Genomic DNA, 24,845 nt, shown 5'->3' on the forward strand with positions numbered 1-24,845 from the left:
CCTGAGATATAGGGAGAAATTGAGCAGGCTAGGAGTTTATTCCCTGGAGCACAGGACGTCGAGGGGTGTTCTAATGGCGGTGAACAAAATCATGAGATGAATTGATCGGGTAAACGCCCAGAGTCTGTTGCGCAGAGTAGGAGAATCGAGATTAGAGGAGTTAGGTGTAAGGTGAGGGCTAAAGATTTAATAGGAACCAGAGGGATAACTTTTACACTTCCAATAGATGGTGGGTGTATGGAATGAGCTGCCAGAGGAGATAGTCGAGGCAGGTACCAGTACAACATTTAAAACATTTAGACCGATACATGGATAGGTTAGGTTTCGAGGGATATGGGCCAAATGCAGACAAGTATATGAGATATGAGATGAGAGTAAATGAGACTAGTATAGATTGGACATAAGTTGGTCAGTGTGGGAAAGTTGGCACACTGCCACACTGTATGAGTCTATGACTTTGACTCTGTTGCTCCGAGACTGGATCGTATGAGCAGTGTCCCTCCTGATCTTAAGCCATTATCCAAATGCATAACAGTATAAACAGCTTTGATTCTGCTGCTGGAGTTTGAAGAGGGGTTCCAGCCTGAAATGTTGCCTGTCAATTCCCTCTTCAAATGCTGACTGATCAGCTGGCTTCCTCCAACACTTTGTGTTTTGCTCAAGATTCCAGCATCTGCAATTCCTCATGTCTCCATATCTGCTTTTACCATTTTGATTAATTAATACACTTCCAAAGTTACTGCCCAACTTGTAAATTATTTTGCTCATTATGAATGCAACTCATACTTAGCAACTCAGTGGGTCAGCCAGCAACTATGGAGGGACTGGACAGCTGACGTTTCGGGGCAGGATCCTTGACCAGACAGATTTGAAGAAAAATTGTAGAAAATGGTACAGGGATAGGAAACGTTTAGAGGGGTACGGACCAAAAGCAGGTAGGTGGGACTAGTGTAGATGGGGCATGTTGTGCGGCATGGGCAAGTTGGGCTGAAGGGCCTGTTTCCACTCTTAAATAACCAATCAGAATTAAGAGGTTTCTATCCCTAATGTACGATAATCAAAAACGTCTTCGCTTTTCAAAGAGAGAGTCAAGAATTTTCTTGCTCATTGTCGACCGACATTTCAACACTGCCAAATCTAGTCTTGCCATTCCTAATAGATATTTGTACGTGAGGTGCACATTTTTAACCTTGCTTCTGGAGGATAATGATGGAAATATATTTATAAAGTTCACCATTCTGGATCATGAGATTTGATTATTTTTAATCAATAAAAAAAATTGTACTGTTTAAGAAATATTTATTTTTTCACATTTAAGGAAAAGTAACTGAAAGCTATACTGTTTATCAAAGGGAAAGTCATTGCTAGTTTTTAATATTAGTTGCACCTCCACAATTAACCTAGAAACCTGCATGTCTTGGGGATGTGGGTGGAAACCGGAGCACCTGGAGGAAACCCACGTGGTCACAGGGAGAACGGGCCTCTTGCTCTACCAGCTGTGCCACCATGATGCTGTGACCACGTTTTTTTTAATACAATTTTTTAAAGTCTGGTGCTTGATCTCTAATGCTTAACGTTTGCAAGTTAGTGCACAAAATAGACCATTGAAGTTGCTGCCTGCACGTTTAAAGTCAAATAGCAAGAAAAATGCATGAATAAAGATGCAAGTCACTTCTAAAAACAAGGAACAGCATGTTCACGTTTAGATTTAAAAAAAGACACAAAGTGCTGGAGTAACTCAATGGGTCGGGCAGCATCTCTGGAGAGCATGGATAGGTGATGTTTCAGGTCGGGTACCTTCTTCAAGTCATTTCTGTTGGACATGTTGAAACCACCAGTGCTCTGTTTGGGGTCTGTGACATTCTCTAGATGGGTGCGGGAGTGTGGGGCTCCATAGGGTACGAAGGGGGTCATTGTATCTTCCTGTGCAGAGTGTTTGAGATACAATGTGGGAACATGCCCTTCAAACCACAGAGTTCACACCAGCCATCAGGCACCCCCCTTTTATACAAAATCTACCCTACCCTGTTTTAATCTCCCCACATTCCCATCACCTCCATCCCAGTTTCTACCACTCACCTGAACAGCAGGGTCAATGTCAGTTTAGTTTAGTTTTACCAGTTTAGGTTGTAGCGTGTACCGAGGTACAGTGAAATGCTTTGGCCAACTCACAGTGGCCATTAACCTACCATCCTGCTTGTGAGAAGACCAAGCTTTCCGTGATCAAGATTGTGTCACTGCACTGATGAATGAATACAAGGCAACGCTTTCAAATTAGCCTGAAAAGCCATGAAACTGTGTTTTTAGGAATTGTCAACATTGCGGCTCTTGAGGTGTGGAAGGAACAATTTTAAAGCCTTTTTAGGCACAAGATTCAGATTCAGATTCAGATTCCATTTTAATTGTCATTGTCAGTGTACAGTACAGAGACAACGAAATGCATTTAGCATCTCCCTGGAAGAGCGACATAGCAAACGATTTGAATAAATAATAATAAGTGTCCGGGGGGGGGGGTGGTGATTGGCAGTCACCGAGGTACGTTGTTGAGTAGAGTGACAGCCGCCGGAAAGAAGCTGTTCCTCGACCTGCTGGTTCGGCAACGGAGAGACCTGTAGCGCCTCCCGGATGGTAGGAGGGTAAACAGTCCATGGTTGGGGTGAGAGCAGTCCTTGGCGATGCTGAGCGCCCTCCGCAGACAGCGCTTGCTTTGGACAGACTCAATGGAGGGGAGCGAGGAACCGGTGATGCGTTGGGCAATTTTCACCACCCTCTGCAATGCCTTCCGGTCGGAGACAGAGCAGTTGCCATACCATACTGTGATACAGTTGGTAAGGATGCTCTCGATGGTGCAGCGGTAGTAAGTTCACCAGGATCTGAGGAGACAGATGGACCTTCTTCAGTCTCCTCAGGAAGAAGAGACGCTGATGAGCCTTCTTGATCAGAGTACAAGGAACTGCAGATGCTGGTTAACAAATAAAAATATACACAGTGCTGGAGTAACTCAGCGGGTCAGGCAGCATCCCTGGAGAACATGGATGGACGACATTTCAGGTTGGGTCTGAGAAAGGGTCCCAACACGAAACGTCACCTATCTATCCATGTTCTCCAGAGATGCTGCCTGACCCGCTGAGTTACTCCAGCACTTTGTATCTATAAAAGGCTTTGTTTTTTAAGCTGTGGAAAATTTAACATTTCATAATTTTCATCAAATTAAATCAATTTAGCAATCAAAGGTTTTGTTAAATTGCCTACCAAATTATAAAATTTAATAATTACTGATTAAAACCAGAAACTTGTATATTTGATTGAAGTTATGAATCCTTTTAAGAAGCCTTTTGTCCTTAAATACAAGTATTGTGCTAATTCTGGAAAGCTTTGATTGTGGGACTATTTAAATCATTTTGTAATTACAATATGTTGTGACTGAAACTACTGCATACTAATTTTCGAGCCTTAGTACAATTTATTGCCTAAATACTCATTAATGGAGCCGTGTGAGTGATTACTAACCTGCCTGGCCGCCCGGACAAAAGGAAACTGCTACCGTCTTTTGTGCAAACGTCTCCGTTAAAGTGTGGAAAGATAAACGGAAACAACAGCATGTGCATTGTGCGAGAATAGGGGGCTGGCAGCTTGCAAAGTTTGTCAGCTGCAACTGAAAGGGGTGGGGAAGTGGAGGTTTAGTTTAGTTTAGAGATACGGCACGGAAACAGGCCCTTCGGCCCACCGAGTCCGCACTGGCCAGCGATCCCTGCACACGCTAGGGACAAATTTACATTTATACCAAGCCAATTAAGCTACAATCCTATACATCTTTAGCGTGTGGGAGGAAACCGGAGTACCCGGAGAAAACCCACGTGGGTCGCAGGGAGAACGTACAAACTGAGCACAGACAAGCACCCGTAGTCAGGATCGAACCCGGGTCTCTGACGCTGCAAGGCAGCAACTCTACAGCTGCGCCACTGTGCTGCCTGAGATGGGGCGGAAGGGGGAGGAGATTAAACACAAGCTCTGCAAATAAAGAGTGACTGTAACAGGAGTGTTGACTTGCCGTTAATTAAATCAAGTTTCTGCGTCTCTGCACCCAGCTCCAAGAGAGCTGACAGTTCAGTAAAATGTATCCTTGTAAAAATTTGCCCTCTTGACAAAAGGGGGCAATAATTCTTCATTAGAATATCAGAGTCCAGGTGCAGATGAGAACTGATAGAATCTCCAGTGAGACCCAGCTCGTGCAAGGAGGAAGCAAATTTTATCTGAAGTGCAATTCCCTGGCCGCGGCAGTGTATAATTAAGATAATATTGCTTCAAGAGTCCTTTAATGATTAAAAATCACATATGCAGAATCCATAAATTGGAGGGCAACAACTTGGAAAGATCGGGTTTGGTGATATCGCTGGGCAGAACGAGGCTTTATGCGCTTGAAATCTCAGCGCTGAGAGATGTGCCATGGGAGACCAAGCTTATTCCAAGGACTTTGTTTAGATGCAACAAATCATTTGTCTGTTATTAACCCAGAGCTTGTAATTATGCAGATTGCCATAGATTTTCCTCAGCCCGCAAGTTAGATTGAGGGTTGTTCACACTGTACTAGGCAGCTCAGTTCTGGCCATGCATTGCTGAACTTGCCACATTTATCATCTTGACTGATGGCAAGAGGAGCAACTCTCAGGTCCCAGTGGTTAATGTAGTGGGTAATTAACTGTCATTTGCCTAGTAATAGGCTGATGATCAATGGTTTGTGTGGAATCAAATTCTAATCAGGTAGCTGATAAATGCTTTGGGGAGCCAGAGCAATTTAAATGGGCTGGTTCGGGGAAACGGGGATTGCAGATACTGAGATTTAATAATGAAATTCATCTTTTATTTTGAAGCTAAATTAAAATTCTGTGCTCCAAATAATTTTGAGGAAACAAAGTTGTATCTTTTTTCTACAGTATTTCAAAATACGACGCTGCTTTGCATTTCAGAAGCTAAAGAAATATTTTGTTCCTTGACCTGTGCAGATCAGACATTTAGTTCTGAGGGCAGCAATGTGTGTTGGTGAGCTGCACTCCCTTAAAAGGTTGGGATTATTTTGATTATTTTGATTGATACAGCATGGAAAGGGGCTCTTCGGCCCACCGAGTCCACGCCGACCATCGATCACCCCTTCACGCTAGGTTTATGTTATCCCACTTTCGCATCCACTCCCTACACACTAGGGGCAATTAAGCTGCAAAGCCGCACATCTTTGGGGTGGCGGCAACAGGAGCCTCGGTGGCAACGGGAGCCTCGGCAGCAGCGGGGCCTCATGGTCGATGAGCGTGTCGGGGTGAGGGGAAGATAATGGAGATCCGGCTTGGGGGGGACCACTATGAGAAACAATGGGGGACCCTGCTTGGGGGGGCCACCGTGAGGGACAGTGGGAGAACAAAGGGGGACCCGGTGGGGAGGGCACTCTAGTTTTGAATCCTCTGCCCAGAGGATAAGTCTGTGTTTGTTTGTTTGGTCATTTGTTCCGGTTAGGGCACTGTGCACACGGCAGCCAGCCTAGCAGTCGCTTGTCTTTTTCTGTTTGTTATCACTTTTAATTTCAAGTTTTTATGTACCTTGTGGTGTGTTGCGACTGTCGGCAGACCAATTTCCCTCCGGAGATGAATTAAGTTTTATTGTATCGTATCGTAAAATCGGAGCACCCGGAGGAAACAGGTCGCAGGTAGATCGTGCAAACTCCACACAGTCAGCACCCGAGGTCAGGATCGAACCAGGGTCTCCGGCACTGTGAGGCAGCGGCTCTACCAGCTGTGCCACCATGCTATAATAAATATTTTGGTAAATGATAGACATTTATTTGAGTTCTAATTTACCAGATTATCAGTTGAAGTGATGACATAAAGTCATAGTCATACAGCAGGGAAACGGGCCCTTCAGCCCAGCTTGTCCATGCTAACAATTTCAGTGACAAAGCCCCATCTAAGCTAGTCCCACTTGCCCGACTGATGGCCAAAATTAAAACATTAGTAAGTCATGAGGGCTATTTTAACGCCTGTTATGCTCATGAATTAATAATGCGACTCTAGAATGTACGTTAACTTTGACATGCACGAAAAATGCTTTCCTACTTTTCAACCACTTATCGCTGCAAACCTATATTCTCCTACCTAACCCAAATCAAGATGTCCTTAAGGACACAAATGACGGATACCCATCTAGAAGATCAGCTGAAACTGCGTACCTCCATGTTGCAACCAAATATTCAAATGCTTAGTCACAACAAAGTCATTAAAAGGTTAATTAACTTTACAAGATACAAGATACAAGATAGTTTTAATTGTCACGTGTGCCTAATGGCACAGTGAAATGAATTTCCATACAGCCATACATTAAAAATCAACAGGACACAACACACTATAGAGTTGACATAAAACATCCCCACACAGCAGAATCAAAGTTCCCCACTGTGTGGGAAGGCACCAAAGTCAGTCTCTTTCCTCCACTGTTCCCCGTGGTCAGGGCCTCCCCAAGCCCTCCGCAGTTGCCGCTACGGGCGGCCCGATGTTCAGGACCGCACGCCGGGGTATTAAAAGTCCGACGTCGGGGCTGCGGGACGTCCTCAGCGGCGTGGACACAGAGTCGGCCCCCTCCTACCGGAGTCTGCTGCTTCCAATGTCCGTAGGCCGCGCCGGGTGGAGACTGCTGCTGTAGGCCCTCTACAAGGCGCCCCAGGACTCCACGATGCCGTTCAGTGCCGCCCGCGTTGGAAGCTCTCCGCACCAGAGCTCCACGATGTTGGAGCAACGGCCCAACGCTCCGGAGGTCCAAACGGCGACCCAGGTAGGCATCGCCCGCTCCGCGGTGACTCCAGCGCTGCGCCGCCGCTGTAGCAGCCCTGGTCCGGTTCCCGGTCCCCGGCAGGAAAGGCGGCTCCGGTCCAGCTGGTAGGCCGCGAGGTGGGGGGCGAGGACGCGACTCGGAGAAATAGTCGCGTCCCCGCCAGGAAGAGACTGAGGAACGGTTTCCCCCTTACCCTGCCCCCCTCCCCCACATAGACCTACAGCCCATGCTTGAATAGCCCATATAGAATTACCATTTTTTAAATTTTATTGAAGTTAGTACATAGTAGTTAGAATTTTACAAAATACTGTACATTTTGAAATATATCTAATTGAAGTTTCTTGGATGTGGCCTTATTAGATTACAGCTAACTTAATGCAGCATTCCAGCATGAAAAGGTTCCTCAGCCATGCTCTAAACCTTTCCTGTCCATGTACCTGTCTGAATGTATTCTAAATGCTGTTATAGTAGCTGCCTCAAGTGCCTGCTCTGGTAGCTTGTTCCCTCTACACACCACCCTCTGTGGCTTATTAATGAATGGGCTGAGGACTTGCAGGGGAATAATGATGAATTATGTTCAAGCGATTACTAATGTCCAATTGACCCGGTGATGAGGGGGAGATGACCATCGTGGGCTGGGAACCGTCGCATATTGCTGAATGTTTTTGCCTCGCTCGTCTATTAGTTCGGTAAAAGCGAGGATTTGACATTAATCTCATCGGGCTGCAGAACGGCGCTTGCTGTATGAATTAAACATCGTAACCTGAGAGCATGTAGCCAACACTGCGACGCTCCTCAATGGGATTTCCAGGAGTATTTCTGCGACAGAGAGGGTGGCACGGTGACGCTGCTGGTAGAGCCGCTGCCTCACAGCGGCACTGCCAGCGACCCGGGTTCGATCCTGACGTCGGGTGTGTGTGGAGTTTGCGTGATATCCCCGTGACCGGGTGGATGCTCCGGTTTCCTCCCACATCCCAAAAAGGTGCAGGTTTGTAGGTTAATTGACCCTCTGTTGAAGTGTGTAGGGAGAGGCAAAGACACTGGGGTAACATAGAACTAGTGTGATCGGGTGATCGATGGTCTGCGTGGGCTGTAGGTCTTGTTTCCATGCTGTATCTCTAAACTAATCTAAAATGCACAACAGGTCAGGTAGCAACTGAGTGGAAAGAAACGGTTAATATTTTGGGTTGATTCCCTTTCATCTGACCCACCTGAAACATTAATTCTGTTTCTCACATCTTATCTCAGATTTCCAGCAAATAAAGATTTTTGTCTTCGTAATTCCGGCAATGTAGGTTAATTGGTCTCTGTAAATTGTCCCTAGTTTGTAGGGAGTGGATAAGAAGGGAGGATAACACAGAACTAGAGTGATCGGGCGATCGATGGTCGGCATGGGCTCGATGGGTGGAGGGGCCTGTTCCCACGCTGTGCCTTTCAAGCCATTCAATCTTTCAATCAACACCGCTGTGGACCTTTAGACTTCGGAGATACAGCGCGGAAACAGGCCCTGTGGCCAACCGAGTCTGTGCCAACCAGCAATCCCTGCACACATTACACTATACGAGGCACTAGGGTTATGTCCATGTACAATTTTACTGTAGCCAATTAACCTAAAGACCTGTATATCTTTGGGCAACTGGAGCACTTGAAGAAAATTCATGCGGTCACAGGCAGAATGTGCACAAATTCTGTACAGACAGCACCCGTAGTCAGGATTGAACCCAGGTCTCTGGCGCTGTAAGGTGGCAACTCTACTGCTGTGCCACCACTAAGAGACCCTTGAGAAGGGGCAATTGAACCTCCTCCAATCTCTTCATGTTCCTCTCATCCTGAAGCTGATTTGACTCCAGTTCAACCTTTATCCGTTGCCACTTCAATGCTTCATCCTCATTGAACAAAGTGCCAGAGTGTTGGTTCTTACCAGGTTCATGTCAGATTCACCAGCCATTTCATTAGCTGGTACCCCAAGAAATTCATGATGAACTGTTTCTCAAGCTGAAGAATGGGGTTGCAGAAAAGAAACCCACCAAAACAGATGCAAAAAACGCAAAGTGCTGGTGCAACTCAGCGGGTCAGGCAGCACCTCTAGGGAACATGATGTTTCGGGTCGGGACTTCGCCTGTCCACATTCTCCACAGATGCTGCCTGACCCATTGAGTTACTCCAGCACTTTGTGGGGTTTTTTCTCACGATCCCAGCTGCTGCAGTTCCTTGCATCCACCTACCTGATGTTGTTCCTCAACAAGTTCAGATCTTGTGTCGGGCCAATGTGAAAAGGAGATACACTTTATCCCTCTCTCTATTTTGACCATGGCACTCTCCAACCCTTGTTGTCCCTGAGATGAAGATATATCCAGTGATTTAGTACCACTTTGGGATAGTCCCAGGTTTGATCCTGACCTCGGGTGCTGTATATGTGCGGAGTTTGCACGTTCTCCCTGTGACCCCGTGGGTTTCCTCCAAGTGCCCCGGTTTCCTCCCACATCACAAAGATGTGCGTGTTTAGAGTATAATTGGCTTCAGTAAATTAGTCCCTAGTGTTCAGGATAGAAATAATGTGAACGGGTGGTCAGCATGGATTCGGTGGGCCAAAGGACCTGTTTCTATGCTATATCTCTAATCTAATTTAAACACAGCTGGAAGCCGAATCGTAGAGCATGATTCTAATTTCTGATGGATGAATTTTGTTGTTATTATTATGTGAAATATAGATGAAGATGACTAATTTTTTTCCCATTGTTAACATAACATATTTGGTGTCTCTTAACAATGGGGAAATAAATTAAAGTAATATTGATCTATATTTCACATATTAATGATATGTTAATTAGTAATTTGCATTACAATTGGCAATGTCAATCTTCTGTACATCTATATTTCTGTATGATTCAGGGCAAGGACCTTTCAGCCCATCAACCTTATGTCACACCAATCCCATTGCCCTAGTGTTTCCCTGAAGCCTATTCTCCCCACACTCCTTCAATTCACCACCTTCCCAATTCTATCCCACATCCACACATTAATTGCAGTTTACAATTAACCTACAAACCAGACACAAAGTATTGGAATAACTCAGGGGGTCAGGCAGCATCTCTAGCGATCTTGAGTTACTCCAGCACTTTGCGCCTTTTTTTGTAAACTAGCATCTGCAGTTCCTTGTATTATGTACAAATCAATGTGTCATTTTGCCCTGGCAATTCTTTAACAATTTGTACGTTCTCGCCGTGACCGTGTTGGTTTTCTCCGAGATCTTCGGTTTCCTCCCACACTCCAAAGACATTTTTTACACAGAGTGGTGAATCTGTGGAATTCTCTGCCACAGAAGGTAGTTGAGGCCAGTTCATTGGCTATATTTAAGAGGGAGTTAGATGTGGCCCTTGTGGCTAAAGGGATCAGGGGGTATGGAGAGAAGGCAGGTACGGGATACTGAGTTGGATAATCAGCCATGATCATATCGAATGGCGGTGCAGGCTCGGAGGGCCGAATGGCCTACTCCTGCACCTACTTTCTATGTTTCTATACAGGTATGTGGTTTAATTGGCTTGGTGTATGTCTAAAATTGTCCCTAGGGTGTGTAGGATAGAGTTTATGTGTGTGGGGATGGCTGGTCGGCACGGACTCGGTGGACCGAAGGGCTTGTTTCTGCGCTGTATCTCTAAACTAAACTAAGTGACAAACAAGATTGATGTAAAACAGTTAATAGCATCGTGTGAACAGTATGTACATTATAACATTATTTTGTTCCAAAAAAAAGCACTGGTCTTTGAGATTTGAGTTTAGTTTATTGTCACGTGTACCGAGGTACTGTGAAAAGCTTTTGTTGTGTGCTAACCAGTCAACGGAAAGACTATACATCACTGTGTACACACACATGATAAAGGGAATAACTTTTAGTGCAAGATAAAGTCCAGTAAAGTCTGATCAAAGATAGCCCGAGGGTCTCCAATGATATAGAAAGTAGGTACACAAAAATGCCGGAGAAACTCAGCAGGTGCAGCAGCGTCTATGGAGCGAAGGAAATGGGGAACGTTTCGGCCCGAAATGTTGCCTATTTCCTTCGCTCCATAGATGCTGCTGCACCCGCTGAGTTTCTCCGGCATTTTTGTGTACCTTCGATTTTCCAGCATCTGCAGTTCCTTCTTAAATGATATAGAAAGTAGCTCAGGACTTCCCACCAGTTGTTGGCAGGTTGGAAACTTGAAAGCGGGCACCACCAAACTCAGGAACAGCTTTTTCCCCTCTGTTATCAGGCTTATGAATGACCCTTCCATAGGCCTGATAACAGAGGGGGTCTGACTCTGACAATGACTCTATGTCTCCAGTCTGATGAGGGGTCTCGACCCGAAACGTCACCCATTCCTTCTCTCCAGAGATGCTGCCTGTCCCGCTGAGTTACTGCAGTATTTTGTGTCGGTCCTTGTTTCTATACTGACTGAGTATTTGTGTTCAGGCACAGATGGTACGAGGACACTTCTTATCTCTCTCTTCATTCTCATCACACTCTCCTATTGTCTCTGAGTTAATGGCCCGTTCTGCAGACCTTGAATCTAACGGCCTTTACAGACTGTAATCAAGCCACTCAACACTGTCCCCATTGCTAATTTACTTACAGGGAGCGAATGGTACAATGGCCTCTCATTGCCAAGAGATTAAGTGCAGTCTACCAAAACCCAATATTATAAGCTAATCACTGGTTGTAGTTCAGACAAAGGGAGAAACCACACACTTGTTAAACTGGGGGAAGAAAGCTGTCTAAAATAATGCAAAAGTAGCAGCGGTAATATTACAACATGAGACCCAAGGAACTGCAGCTGCAAAAATAAAAGACACAAAGTGCTGGAGTAACTCGGCATGTCAGACAGCATCTGTGGAGGGCATGAAAACGTGGCGTTTTGGGTCGGGACCCTTTATCAGACATTGAGTAACGGGGAGAAAGCTGTAAATGTGGTGGACAAAGCTGGCGAGTAATAGGTGGATACGGGTGTGGAGGAGAGATGTGTGAATAAATAACAGAGATGAACAGGAGACAAAAGGGTGTTGGATAAAGTGAGAAGAGCAGTGAAATGTAAAGCCAGAGGGAGGGATACAGATGAAAGGAGATGGTGGGGGGGGGTTTGGGATAGTGAGTGAAATAAGTACGCAGGGAATGGGGAGGAAGAAAGAATGGAGAAGGGACATAGTTGGAGAATTCAATGTTCATGCAAGTGTAGGAAGGAACTGCAGATGCTGGTTTAAACTGAAGATAAACACAAAATGCTGGAGTAACTCAGCGGGATAGGGCACATCTTTGGAGAAAAGGAATGAGTAACGTTTCGGGTCGAGACCCTTCTTCATTCCTTCTCTCCAGTGATGCTGCCTGTCCCGGTGAGTTACCCCAGCATTTTGTGTCTATCAATGTCCCTACCGCTGGGTTGTGAGCTGCCCAAGCAGAGTATGAGGTGCTGTTCCTCCAGTTTGTACATGGTCTCACTCTGGCAACGGAGGAGCCCCAGAACTGAAAGGTCAGTGTGGAATGAGCGTGGCCTCACTCAGCCAATGGGAGAGCTCCACTGGAGATTAGACTGGGTTCATCTCTAACCAAAGATAGACACAAAAAGCTGGGGTAACTCAGTGATACAGGCAGTATTTCTGGAGAGAAGGAATGGGTGACGTTTCGGGCCGAGACCCTTCTTCAGACATTCGCCTCTAGCCAGCTGCAGTGATCTGGGAGAGATTACTCGGCCACACGGGCTACAAACGTCAAATTCTCCCCAGCAGCCAGTGAAGGGTCACGAACAGAAACGTCACCTATTCCTTTTCTCCAGAGGTGCCACCTGGCCCTCTGAGTTACTGGAGACTTTTGTGTCTATCTTAGACTGTTGAACACTATAAACACCAGTGAATGTCTGAACTGCGAACTGCGTGGGCTGCATGTGGGACTTTACACTTTGTTCTGTTTTTGCATTGTGTTGGATTTTTTATTTATTGAACATCTATTTTTCTCGTTTGTTACATTATCTATTGGGTATCGTGTCTACAAACCTGTTCTGCTGGTTGCTGCTGCAAGTACGAATTTAAACACTCTTGAAATTCTTTCACTAAACACGCTTTCAATTGAAGAAAAGTCTCGACCCGAAACGTCACCTATTCCTTTTCCCCAGAGATGCTGCCTGACCTGCTGAGTTACTCCAGCTTTTCGTGTCTATCTTCGGTGTAAACCAGCATCTGCAGTTCCTTCCTACACACACTTTCAACTCGTGCTGTCGTTCATTTTGGGTCAGGGTTAGGCCCGAACATCACCCCTACGCAGATGCTGCCTGACCCGCTGAGTTCTTCCAGCAATTTGTGTTTTGCTCCAGATTCCAGCAACTGCAGTTCCTCGTATCTCTCCAACACAGTTCTGGATGTCACCGACTCCCCCCATGTCTTGCAGTGCTGCATGTGTATGAAATATTTCCTTCGGCAAGCAGACACTTTGCAGAAAGAAATCTGTTTGGAAATATAGCATTGAATCGCAGTCCATGTGTGAGAGGCGAGTGCCATTGGAAAATGTCCAGCATCACAAAATTACAAGAGGCATAGATAGTGTAGACAGTCAGAACCCTTTTTCAGGGTGGAAATGTCACAGACTAGAGGGCATGGCTTTACAATGAGAGGGGCAACGTTTAAAGGAGGTGTGTGGGGTATGTTTTATTTTCACACACACACATGGGTGCCTGGAACACAGGTGGTGGTGGAGGAAGATACGATCGTGGCGTTTAAGAGGCTTTTAAGTACGCTCGTGGATACGCTGGGAATGGAGGGATATGGTTCATATGCAGGCAGATAAGAGTTGCTCATGGCATCATGCTCAGCACAGACATTGTGGGCTGAAGGGCCTGTTCCTTTGCTATACTGTATTTGCTCTATCTGTCATGCTCCATGCTGGATAGAGCATGGTGCATGCAATCCTCGGTGGTGAAGTTGGATATTTAAGTTCATGGACTCCCTTGGACAAACTTTAAACCAAAGCAGAAATTGGTGGCAAGACTTTCTCTTTCCACAGATGCTGCCCAACCTGTTGAGTTTCCCCCTTATCTTCTGTTTTTTAATTTAGTTTTTACAAAACCTGCAGGTTTCTTCTCGTACACTTTTTAAAAACTTAATCTGTTTAATTCCCAGAACCTGGAGGGCTTTTTTAAAGTTCAGAGTCACAGCATGGAACCAGGTCCTTCGGCCCGCCTAGTCCATGCTGGCTGTACATCACACGTTCACTCCAGTTCTATGTTATCCCACTTTCTCATCCACTCCCTACACACTCTGGGACAATTCACAGATGGCCAATTAACCTACAAACCTGCACGTCATTTGGATGTGGGAGCACCCAGAACAACTGGAGCACCCAGAAGAAGCACACGCGGTCACAGGGGAATGCGTGCAAACTCCGCACAGACAGCACCCGAGGTCAGGATGTAAACCGGGGTCTCCGACGCTGTGTGGCAGCGGCTCTACCTGCCGTGTCCTGTGCTGCCCCACCTCTTGTTTTGTTCATTTTGAACCATTTTGAAAGACGGTGAACAATCTCTCCTTTTTTCTAACAGTTTCTTACCTTTGCCACGTTTGTTTCCCCTGAAAACCAGTCAACAGAAAAATAGACAAAGCAAGCCGTGAAGAAAAAGATCTGAAATAAGAGAACAGATCAAACACCTCATTGGGCTTTGTATGCCAATGTTTATTTCTAGGTAGTTGAATGCATTGTCTAATCCCATGTCAAAGAGACAGTGCCCTCCACTAGAGCGTTTGAATTGACTTTGCTCTTGAAATGGATCCACCCGAGGCCCCATTAATTAGATGGCAGCTTCTCCCTGACATAGTCATTTGCAGAGACTACTCCCGCTAACTCACAAAAATCCAGAAGGGTCTCGACCAGAAATGTCACGTATTCCTTCGCTCCTCATCCTGCTGAGTTTCTCCAATATTTTTGTCTATCTTTGATTTTTCCAGCATCTGCAGCTCTTTCTTAAACAGGATACTATCTACAGTACATCTGAGGAAGTTTGTCAGAGTGCTCAGTGACATGCTGAATTTTTACTTTCGAGAAATACAGCGCGTAAACCGGTCCACAGAGTCCGCGCCGAGCGACGATGATCTCGTACTCTAACACTATGCTGCACACTGGGGATATTACAATTTTTTTTTTTTTTTTACTTGAAGCCAATTAACCTACAAACCTGGATGTCTTTGGAGCGTGAGAGGAAGATGGCAGCTTCAGCACCTTCGCCACTGTGCTGCTTAAAGCAAACTAAATCCACGCGGTCATAGGGAGAACGTGTACCCACAGTCCAGATCAAACCCAGGACTCTGGCGCTGTAAGATGGCAGCTCACCACCAAATGAGCTTCGCCACTGTGACTGCTTAAAGCAAACATGTAAGTGAATGGGTCAGGCAGCACTTTCACCCGTTAAAAACATGGAAAATGGTGGGGATGAAATTTTCGTGCTTCGGGACCGTTCTAATCAGGCACTCTATAATGCCCTGACTGGAATCCAGAATGCAACATTTGCCGTTTTAAAGATCCAAAATGCCGGGAATCGATCGCGTTTGCTCGATGAATTTCATCAAAAGTAAGTTAATAATGCCTTACTTTTGATGAAATTCAGCGAGCAAACGCGATGATTCCTTCCACTGTGATGGCTGCCCTGCCGGCACTCTGTTTGTCTTTTCACTCTTTTTGTTATTTTTCAGTTTGTTAAAAGTTTTGTTTTAATGTTCTTCGGTTTGTTTTATGTGGGGGGAGGGGATAGGGTGAAAGTTTTTTTCAGTTTCTTACCTTCCCGGAGATGTGATCAGGTTTCAGATCGCATTCTCCGGGGCTCTGCAGCCTACCATCGATGGAGCTGGAAGCCTCCTCAGACTGTCGTGAGCCCCACCGCGGGGCGTGGACTTAACATCGGAGCTGATCCCTTGCCTGGGATCACTCCCACCGCGGAATCATTATCAAGGGCTCGCAGTCTCGGGTGAGACCCCGTCGGGAGCTCTAACGTCGCGGAAGATTCACCAGCCCCGACGCAAAGTTCGATCGTCCAGCGTGGGGGGAGTTGACATCCCCCCTGAGTTAGGATCATCCCGTCAATGGGGGCTCGAGGCCCACGATCGAGGAAGAACTAAGGGAAGGACTTGAACTTTATTTCGCCTTCCATCACAGTGAGGAATGTGTGGGAGTCACTGTGGTGGGTGTTCATGTTAAAATGTGTTTTTGAAGTGATCTGTTATTTTCAATTGTATGACTGACCTGGCAAATGACATTCCTCGTATGTTGCAACATAATGGATCCCATCATCAAGTCCTGAAGCAGGACCTATCTGTGATCGCCTGAGTCAATGCAGTTTGCCCAAGACCTGCCTGCATGGATAATTAGTTATTGTAAAGTCCCAATTAAGTTGCTCTCTGAGTAAATTTTGAATAAAGGCAAGTTTTTTTTTTAACTGTCTAGGGCAGCACAATGACGCAACAGTAGAGTTGCTGCCTTACAGAACCAGAGACCTGGGGTTGATCCTGATTGCGGATGCTGTCTGTTTGGAGTTTGCATGTTCTCCCTGTGACAGCTTGGTTTTTCTCCGGATGCTCCTGTTTCCATCCCACATTCCTAAGACATACATGTTAATTGACTTCTGTAAAATTGTCCCTGGTGTGTAGGATGGAACTGGTGTACAGGTGATCATTGGTCGGCGGGGATTTGTTGGGCCAAAAGCCCTGTTTCCACGCTGAATCTCTAAACTGAACTATGATATGATAGACACAAAATGCTGGAGAAACTGAATCGGTCAGGCAGCATCTCTGGAGAAAAAGGGTCCCAACCCAAAATGTCACCTAACCATGTTCTGCCTGACCCACTGAGTTACTCCAGCACTTTGTGTCTATCTTTGGTATAAACCAGTATCTGCATGTTTCTAAACTAAAGTATGGACCAGGTTGGACCTTGGTCTGTAGAGAGTTTATTGATCTCAGTGGTTGTGGAGTTCTGCAGCAATTTTGCATTGAGTGGAGAACGGGCTCCTGATGACTAGCCTTGACCTTCACTAGAAGTGTGGAAGGGATTGCGTTTGGCTCCGGTATTCATTGTTTAGACTCGTGCGCGAACAATCACTTCCTGAGCCCAGCCCACTGCAGCAAGCACACTGGAGCAGTAAATCAAGGTCGTCGGAGGGGAGAGGTGCCCTGGGAAAGAGGCACAACAGTGCCCGGTCCGTTCACAAAGGAGCCCTGTAAATGGATAACTGCAGGTCGCAAACTGGACATGTCCATTCCGCTGAAAAATGCCTTTTCCACATGGGACCTCAAAGTTTGATTGGTAAATGATCTCACTGGAAGTACTGTAACAGCTCAATGCCTCGACAATGATTCGCAAACACCTCAAAGCAAATGAGTTACCTCAGGTGTAAATATCAAAGTCCCCTTCGGGTTGCCCAGCGATGCTGTTCCAATTCAGGGATGCTGATTTGTTTTTCTTGTGAAAGGAAAGAAATGCCCCACCTCCAACCTCATCTACTGCATCCCGATGTGGCCTCCGATACATCAGTGATGCAAAGCGTAGACTCAGCGACTGTTTCACTAGACACTTGCGCTCGGTCCACCAAGGACCGCTGGGTCTCCCGGTTGCCAACCATTTTAACTCCACTTCCCATTCCCACACTGACCTTCATCCAATCTGGGAACCACAATCAGCCCATCAGGGAACCATCTGTTGCTGACCCCAATTTGTCCTCGTCTTTTCTTACTTCCAGTTCTTCACCCACCCCCCCCCCCCCCCCCCCCCCCCCCCCCCCCCCCCCCCCCCCTCCCCAAACATATCAGTCTGAAGAATGATCCTGACCCGAAACATTATCTATCCGTCCTCTGGAGATGCAGCCTAACCACTGAGCTACAACATTTTTCCGTCTATCTTAAGAAAAAGTAAGGCATGACTATAACCTGGGAATAGCTGAGTCATGGTCCATGCCGACTAAGTTGTCTTATTGGGCTGGTTCCATTTGCTTGTATTTGGGCCATTGCCCTTTAAATCCTGCCAAAACCTTCCTATCCATATACCTGTCCAAATATTGTTTAGTAGTTATAATTGTGTCCACTTCCATAGCATCGTGTAGCTCAATAATGTCACACCTCAGCCTTCTCCTCTCCAAAGAAAAAAAGTCCCAGCCTGTCCATCCTCTCCCTGTCAATCAACATCCTGGTGAATCTCTTCTGCATCCTTTCCAAATTAATGACATCCTTCCTAAAGATGTGGGCAACCAGAACTGTGGTCTCACCAACGACTTGTACAGTTGAAACACGATGCCCCAACTTTAGTGCACAGTACCCTTCCCAATGGAGGCAAGCGTGCCAAACGCCTTCTTTACCACCCTGTCCACCTGACTCGCCACTTTTAGGGAACTGTGCACCTACACTCACAGATCTCTTTGTCTTGTAACGCTCTCCAGAGCTCCACCATTTACTGTGCCAGACTTGCCCTGGTTTGACATGTGGATAGATGTAGGAATTTTGTGCCAGCAGTAATTCCTCGCCAGTAGTAATTCCACGTTATTTCCACGGAGCACATCAAGCCTGACATTTAACCTGCAAATGCAAGACTGATAATTAACATGCTGAACCTCAACAGGAGGCAAAGACCAGTAGTTGTATTTTAGTTAACATCTGTTACAAGGTATAAAAACGCGCCAGTGCATTGTACCAAGTATTTTCATGAGGCACTTGAACCCTTTTAACTTATTCAAGTTGTTGTGGTTTTGGAATGTGTTCGTTCAGGTTGGTCGATGTTTTGTTTCTCCACATTGTGCCGCTACTTCAAGTGAGCTGCTCAAGACTGCAACTGATGGACTTGAATTATCCAGGGTCTGATCTCTGTAATATTCCACATGTACGTGGTGAGAGGGCTGGATTTGCGACGGGCAAATTCACACTTCATTTTGTGCCGTCCAATGATTTCAAGTGTGGACATTGCCTCACCAGTGAGAACTGGTAGTATGCTTAAATCAGTCATGAGACCATATGTTATAGGAGCAGAATTAAGCGGCTGTCCCACTTGGGCGATCTAATCTGCGAATTCTGGCGAGTATGCCCTCGACTCTTACTCACAGCATGGTCGTCACAAGGTCGTTGTAACTCTCCATCATGCTCGAGAGTAGTCCCCGTGTACTCGAGGCCTCAGCTAAGTCGCTGCGTATTTTTCAACATGTTGGAAAAATGCCCGCGAGTTTAAAAAAAAAACGTCACGATGGAAAAAATCTATACTTTTTTTTACTCGTAGGTTTAGTCGTGGGTAGTCGAAGGTAGTCGTAGATATTCATCATAGTTGAAGGGAGGTCGAAGGAGATCAAAGGAGGTCGTCTTCACTCTCCATTATTCGGTGTCCAATTTCCCGAAGTTAGTTGTAGCTTGTCGAAGCTAGTCTTCAACATAGTCAAAGGAGGTCTTCAACATGACATTTTTTCAAACTCTCCGAAACTATTCTAAACTCGCCAATTAGGTTGCCGCAGTAGGACAGCCCTTTTAGGCCTTTCGGACAATCAGGTCTGCTTTGTCATTCAATCATGGCTGATCTATCTTTCCCTCTCAACCCCATCTCCTGCCTTCTCCCCATAACCTTTAACACCTTTACTAGTATCTGTCGATCTCCACTTTAAAAATACACAAAGACTTGGCCTCCACAGCCTGTGGCAATGAATCCCACAGATTCCCCAGCCTCTGGCTAAAGTCATTACTGCCAAGAGACACAAAGAGCCGCAGATACAGCTTTGCAAAAAAAAGATACAAGGTGCTGGAGTAACTCAGCAGGACAGCCTGCATCTCTGGAGAAAAGGAATGGGTGACGTTTCGTGTCGAGACTCTTTTTCAGACTGAAAGTCACGGGAAAGGGAAACCATCTCTCGTTTCCCTTTTCCGTGATTTTCAGCCTGAAGAAGAGTCTTGACCTGAAATGTCACCCATTCCTTCTCTCCAGACATGCTGCCTGTCCCGCTGAGTATCTCCAGCATTTTGTGCCTATCTTCCGTCCATCCTCTCCTCCATATTTGCTCCAGGGAGCGGTTGAACAGATTTGGATTGTTTTCTCAGGAACGCCAAAGGTTGAAGGGAGACCTGATAGTAGAAGTATGTAAATTAATGTGATGCATAGATAGGGTAGACAGTCAGAACCTTTATCCCAGAGTGAAATAGTCAAATACTATGCTGTCCCACTCTAAGTCCCATCTTGAGGTTCATGGAACATGGTGCACGCTGATCAATGGTGAATGGTGCAAGTGGGGTGAGGAAATGGTCTGAGGAAGAATGCCTGACAGTTCAGTTCACTGTTGCGTGTACCGAGGTACAGTGAAACACTCGTGTTGCGTGTTAACCAGTCAGCGGAAAGTCTTGGGTCTATGGAACGAGCTGCCAGTGGAGAAAGTAGAGGCAGGTGCTATACAATTTTTCAGACATTTGGGCAGGTATCTGGATAGGAAAGGTTTAGAGGGATATGGGCCAAATGCGGACAAAATAAAAAAACACTTAAAGATAGTGACAGTGAGCAGCATCACCCTGTTAACCACAGATATGATATTATGGATAAGAAAAAATTTAAAAGGATATAGGCCAAACGCAAGCAGGTGGGACTATCTTAGAAGGGACATCATGGTCTGCATGGACAAGTTGGCCAGAAGGGCCCGTTTCCGTGCTGTATGACTCTATGACTCCATCTGCATTGAATTTGCACAAATCAGAGATAAATTGTTGCCTGCATTTTAAATTGCCACCCTGCTTTGTTTAACATATTTCCACAGTATACATGCCCGAGCGCTTTAAATACTCTAGTATTTCATTTTAGCTTTGGAACTAATTTGTAGTCCTAGTTTCTGCTGTCCAGTTGGTGAAGCAATGAAATTGCCATCTTGACAGGTGGAATGGCTGAGTTCATTTTTCTTAATGATGCTTTCTATCAAATAATCAAACTGCTAATGGTATATGCAGAAGTATTACAAATTGACTTTTTTTTTACTTCTTTATAATGCGTTGGCTGCTAAGCCAAATTGCAAAGCAGCTAATATCAGTAAGTCATTATATTTTGCCGTATATCCAGCATAAGTTTCTCGAGACAGGGGGTGCTGCTGTAGCCCATTTTAAGCTGTGGAAGCAAAGAGCTGCAGATGCTGGTTAATACACAGACAGACACACAGTGCTGGAGTAACTCAGCGATCCAGGCAGCATCTTGGAGAACATGCACAGGTGGCGTTTCGGATCAGTTGCCTTTCAATCCAACTTGTCTATGCCGACTAAGATGCCCCATCTAAGTTAGTCCCATTTGTCCACCTTTGGCCCATATCCGTCTAAACCATTCCTATTGGTAGTTTCCACCAGGTGGCGCCAGCAATCGCTGCCTCGTCAGCAGCTGTTAGGCCTTTCACCATTTTTGTTATTTTTAGTGTGTCTAATTGTTAGTTTTAAATGTTTCTCAGTATGTCATATGTGGAGGGTGGGGGGGAAATAGGGGGAAACTGTTTTTCAGTCACTTACCTGGACGGAGATGCATCTTTTCTCCGAGTCGCATCTTCACCACCCCCCCCCACTCGCGGCCTACCAACTGGATTGGTGCAGCCTTTCCTACCGGAGACCAGCCAGAGCTTCAGCAGTGGGGAATTACCATCGCGGAGCGGGGCGATCACTTTCCGGGGATCAGCAGTGTTGGAGCTCCAGAGTTTTGGGCCTGCTGACTTTAACACCGTGGAGCTGTGGTTTGCGGAGCTTCTAGCCATGGGAGCGACGCTGATTTATAATCGCAGAGCCTAGGATCTTTTGCCGGGGATCGCCCATGTTGAAGCTCCTCCCAGCTCGGCCTGTGGACTTAGGAAGCCGGGGTTAGAAGTGGCCGATTCAGAAACTCCAAGCCGCAGAGTGTGTTCCTCTGTTCTGATGCTGGAGTTCCGATTATCCCGGCGAGAGGGCCTGTACACCGTTGGTGATTTTCGGCATAAGACTATGTATGGCAAGGAAGTGCCACGAGTAGTAACCCTGCAACGTGGCACATGGGATTCAGATAATCAGCATCAGCATGAAGCTGGTGAGATGCGAGATGGGCATAGATTAAAGGAGATGTGCGGGACATGTTTGCTTTCCCCAGAGAGTGGTGGGTGCCTGCATCGCTGCCAGAGGTGGTGATGGAGCCTGATAGGGGAGTGGCGTTTAAGAAGGTTTTAGATTGGAACATGAGCATGGAGGGATATGGATCACATGCATGCTGAAGAAATTAGTTTAATTAGTTAAATTAGTCTGGTGGTGGCACGGTGGTGGAGTGGTGCAGCTAGTGGAGGTGCTGTTTGTGTGGAGTTTGCAAGTTCTCCCTGTGACCGCGTGGGTTTCCTCCCATATCCCAAAGACGTGCAGGTTTGTAGGTTAATTGGCTTCTGTAAATTGCCCCTAGTGTGTTGGGAGTGGATGAGAAAGTGGAATTAGCGTGAATGGGTGATCGATGGTCGGCGTGGACACAGTGGGCCGACAGGCCTATTTCCGTGCTGTATCTGTCAATTAATCAATCTTCCCTCTGGTCAAGGCCAACTTAAGTCTGTGATCCTTGATTAGCAACCCTTCCGTTAATTGCTGCCTTTACCTCCTTCTGCATTTGTATACTGGACACCCCCCCCCCCCCCCCCAAAACTCCTCTTCACCGCCATTCACTGCTCCGTGTATAAACCCCTATTTCTTTATCGTCTTCTACATGACTTGAGACCCCCTTCTGCTTGGTGTCACCCGGGAATGAAGTGAAAGGTCTGGTATCTCCAGGCCTTGTGCTAAAGATGAAGACTTTCCCAGCAGAGATGTGGGAATGTTAATCACATTAACCTGTCGGGTTAATCAACCCCCTGCTCTACTCGCTCTGTACATGACTGTGCAGCCAGACACAGTTCCAACACCGTCTTTACGTTCACCAACTCCACTCCACTCTGTTGGGTGGATAATGGGTCATGATAAGTGTGAGTGTGAATACAAGATTGAGATCGATAGCCCGATTGAGGGTTGCCAGAACAACAATTTTGCTCGCGGTGTCAAAAACCAAGGAGCTGATCGTTAACTTGAGGATGGGGAAAGCCAAGGAGCCACTAATCTTTGTTCGTAGATGGGACGGACAAAAAAATGCTGGAGTAACACAGCGGGTGAGGCAGCATCTCTGGAGAGAAGGAATGGGTGACGTTTAGGGTCGAGACTACTTCGTTGACGGGATGGTGGAAGAGGGAGTCAACATCTCCAGGTTCCTGGACATGCATATCTCTGGAGAATTGATGCAAGCATAAAGAAAGCCCACCAACGCCTCTACTTTTATCGACAAATACTCTCTTGATCTTCCACATGTGTGCAGTAGAGAGCATATTGACAGTATGAAGATGTGTCTCGACGTCAAACGTTACCTATCCATATTCTCCACAGCTGCTGCCTGACCTGTTGAGTTACTCCAGCATTTTGTGTCTGAATATCAAAAAAAACCTAAACCAACTGCTGAATTTGTTTTTGTCGTGCAGTGTGGAGACAGGCCCTTCGGCCCAACTTGCACATGCCAACCAACATTTCCCCATCTACACTCATTGTACCTGCCCGTGCTTAGCCCATAGTCCTCTACACCAAACCTGTCCATGTACCTGTCCAAATGTCCCTTAAATGATGTGATAGTTCCTGCCTCCACTACATCCTCCAGCTGCTTGTTCCACATACTCGCCATCCTCTGTGTGATAAAGATTCCCCTCAGGTTCCTATTAAACCTATTTCCCCCCTCACCTTAAACTTTACATTCTCTGGTTCTCAATTCACCTACCCTGGGGATTCAAGATTCAAGAGAGTTTATTGTCATGTGCCCCTGATAGGATAATTAAACTCTTGCTTTGCTTCAGCATAACAGTTGGCATTGACTACAGAACAGATCAGTGTGTCCATATACCATTATATAAATATATACACACATGAATAAATAAACTGATAAAGTGCAAATAACAGATAATGGATAACAGATATTGATGTTCAGGGTTTTGTCCGAGCCAGGTTTAATAGCCTGATGGCTGTGGGGAAGTAGCTATTCCTGAACCTGGTCTTTGCAGTCTTCAGGCTCCTGAAGGTGTGCATTCTGATGAAGGGTCTCGACCCGAAATGGGTCGGCAGCACTTCCATTCCTTTTCTCCAGAGATGCTGCCTGACCCGCTGAGTTACTCCAGCACTTTGTGTCTTTCGATACGTACGATACAACTTTATTCATCCCAGGAGGGAAATTGATCAAATAAAGTTCTATCGTAGCTATTGATAGACACACAGTGCTGGCGTAATCTTCGGTGTAAACCAGCATCTGGCAGTTCCTTCCCCGCGCGCTGTGTGCGTTTGCCCGATCGATGCCTCTCATGATTTGTCTTGCTCGTCTGCAGGTTGTTTGGCGTGACGGGCAACTGCGCCGCATGCAGCAAGCTGATTCCCGCCTTCGAGATGGTCATGCGGGCCAAGGACAACGTTTATCACCTGGACTGCTTTGCCTGTCAACTCTGCAATCAGAGGTAAAGTTTTTTTTCCTCTCTCTCTCTCTCTCTCTCTCTCTCTCTCTCTCTCGATCAAAACTCCTCTTTGTCGTAGGCACATGCGGAAATCCAATTAGTTAAAAGAATGTAACATCTGGTGCTCACTGTTAATTCAAATCATTTTTCTGAAACCCATCTGCTTTTTATTAGATTTTTTGACTGTAGAAAATGTTGCCCATTAATCACGGCAAAGTCTGGCTTGACTGTATAATGCCCCCCCGCCCCCACCCCTGCAGTGACTTAATATGCTGGAGTTAACACCATAAAGTATTCATTCTAAATGTTGTCAGGTTCTGATGCTTAAGTTTGAATAACCAATCGCGTCCATAGGGTTAAACCAATTAATAGTAAAGCATGTTTAAATAGTGATGGAGATATCAGCAGTTGCCAAGTAGCTGGCTCTGCACATTAGTAGGAAAATTCATTAAGATTTCTACTGCCTTTGGGGGCTGGCTTGCTAGTGCCAAGCCCCTGAGGGTAATAATTGTGTTCAAGTCT

General features: G+C 46.0%; 1 protein-coding gene across 7 annotated transcripts in view; it reads left to right on the forward strand.

Annotated features, from left to right (window-relative positions):
* The window catches only part of lmo3 (LIM domain only 3), a 76,496-nt gene that overhangs the window by 42,426 nt on the left and 9,225 nt on the right, over positions 1-24,845 (forward strand). For all 7 annotated transcript variants that reach the window (XM_055652896.1, XM_055652901.1, XM_055652898.1 and 4 more), the window contains exon 3: positions 24,201-24,326. In XM_055652896.1, coding sequence (XP_055508871.1) covers positions 24,201-24,326 — 126 coding nt within the window. The remainder of the gene's footprint in view (positions 1-24,200; positions 24,327-24,845) is intronic.

This window comes from Leucoraja erinacea, chromosome 22 (genome assembly GCF_028641065.1).
Source record: "Leucoraja erinacea ecotype New England chromosome 22, Leri_hhj_1, whole genome shotgun sequence".
Classification (NCBI taxonomy): Eukaryota; Metazoa; Chordata; class Chondrichthyes; order Rajiformes; family Rajidae; genus Leucoraja; species Leucoraja erinaceus.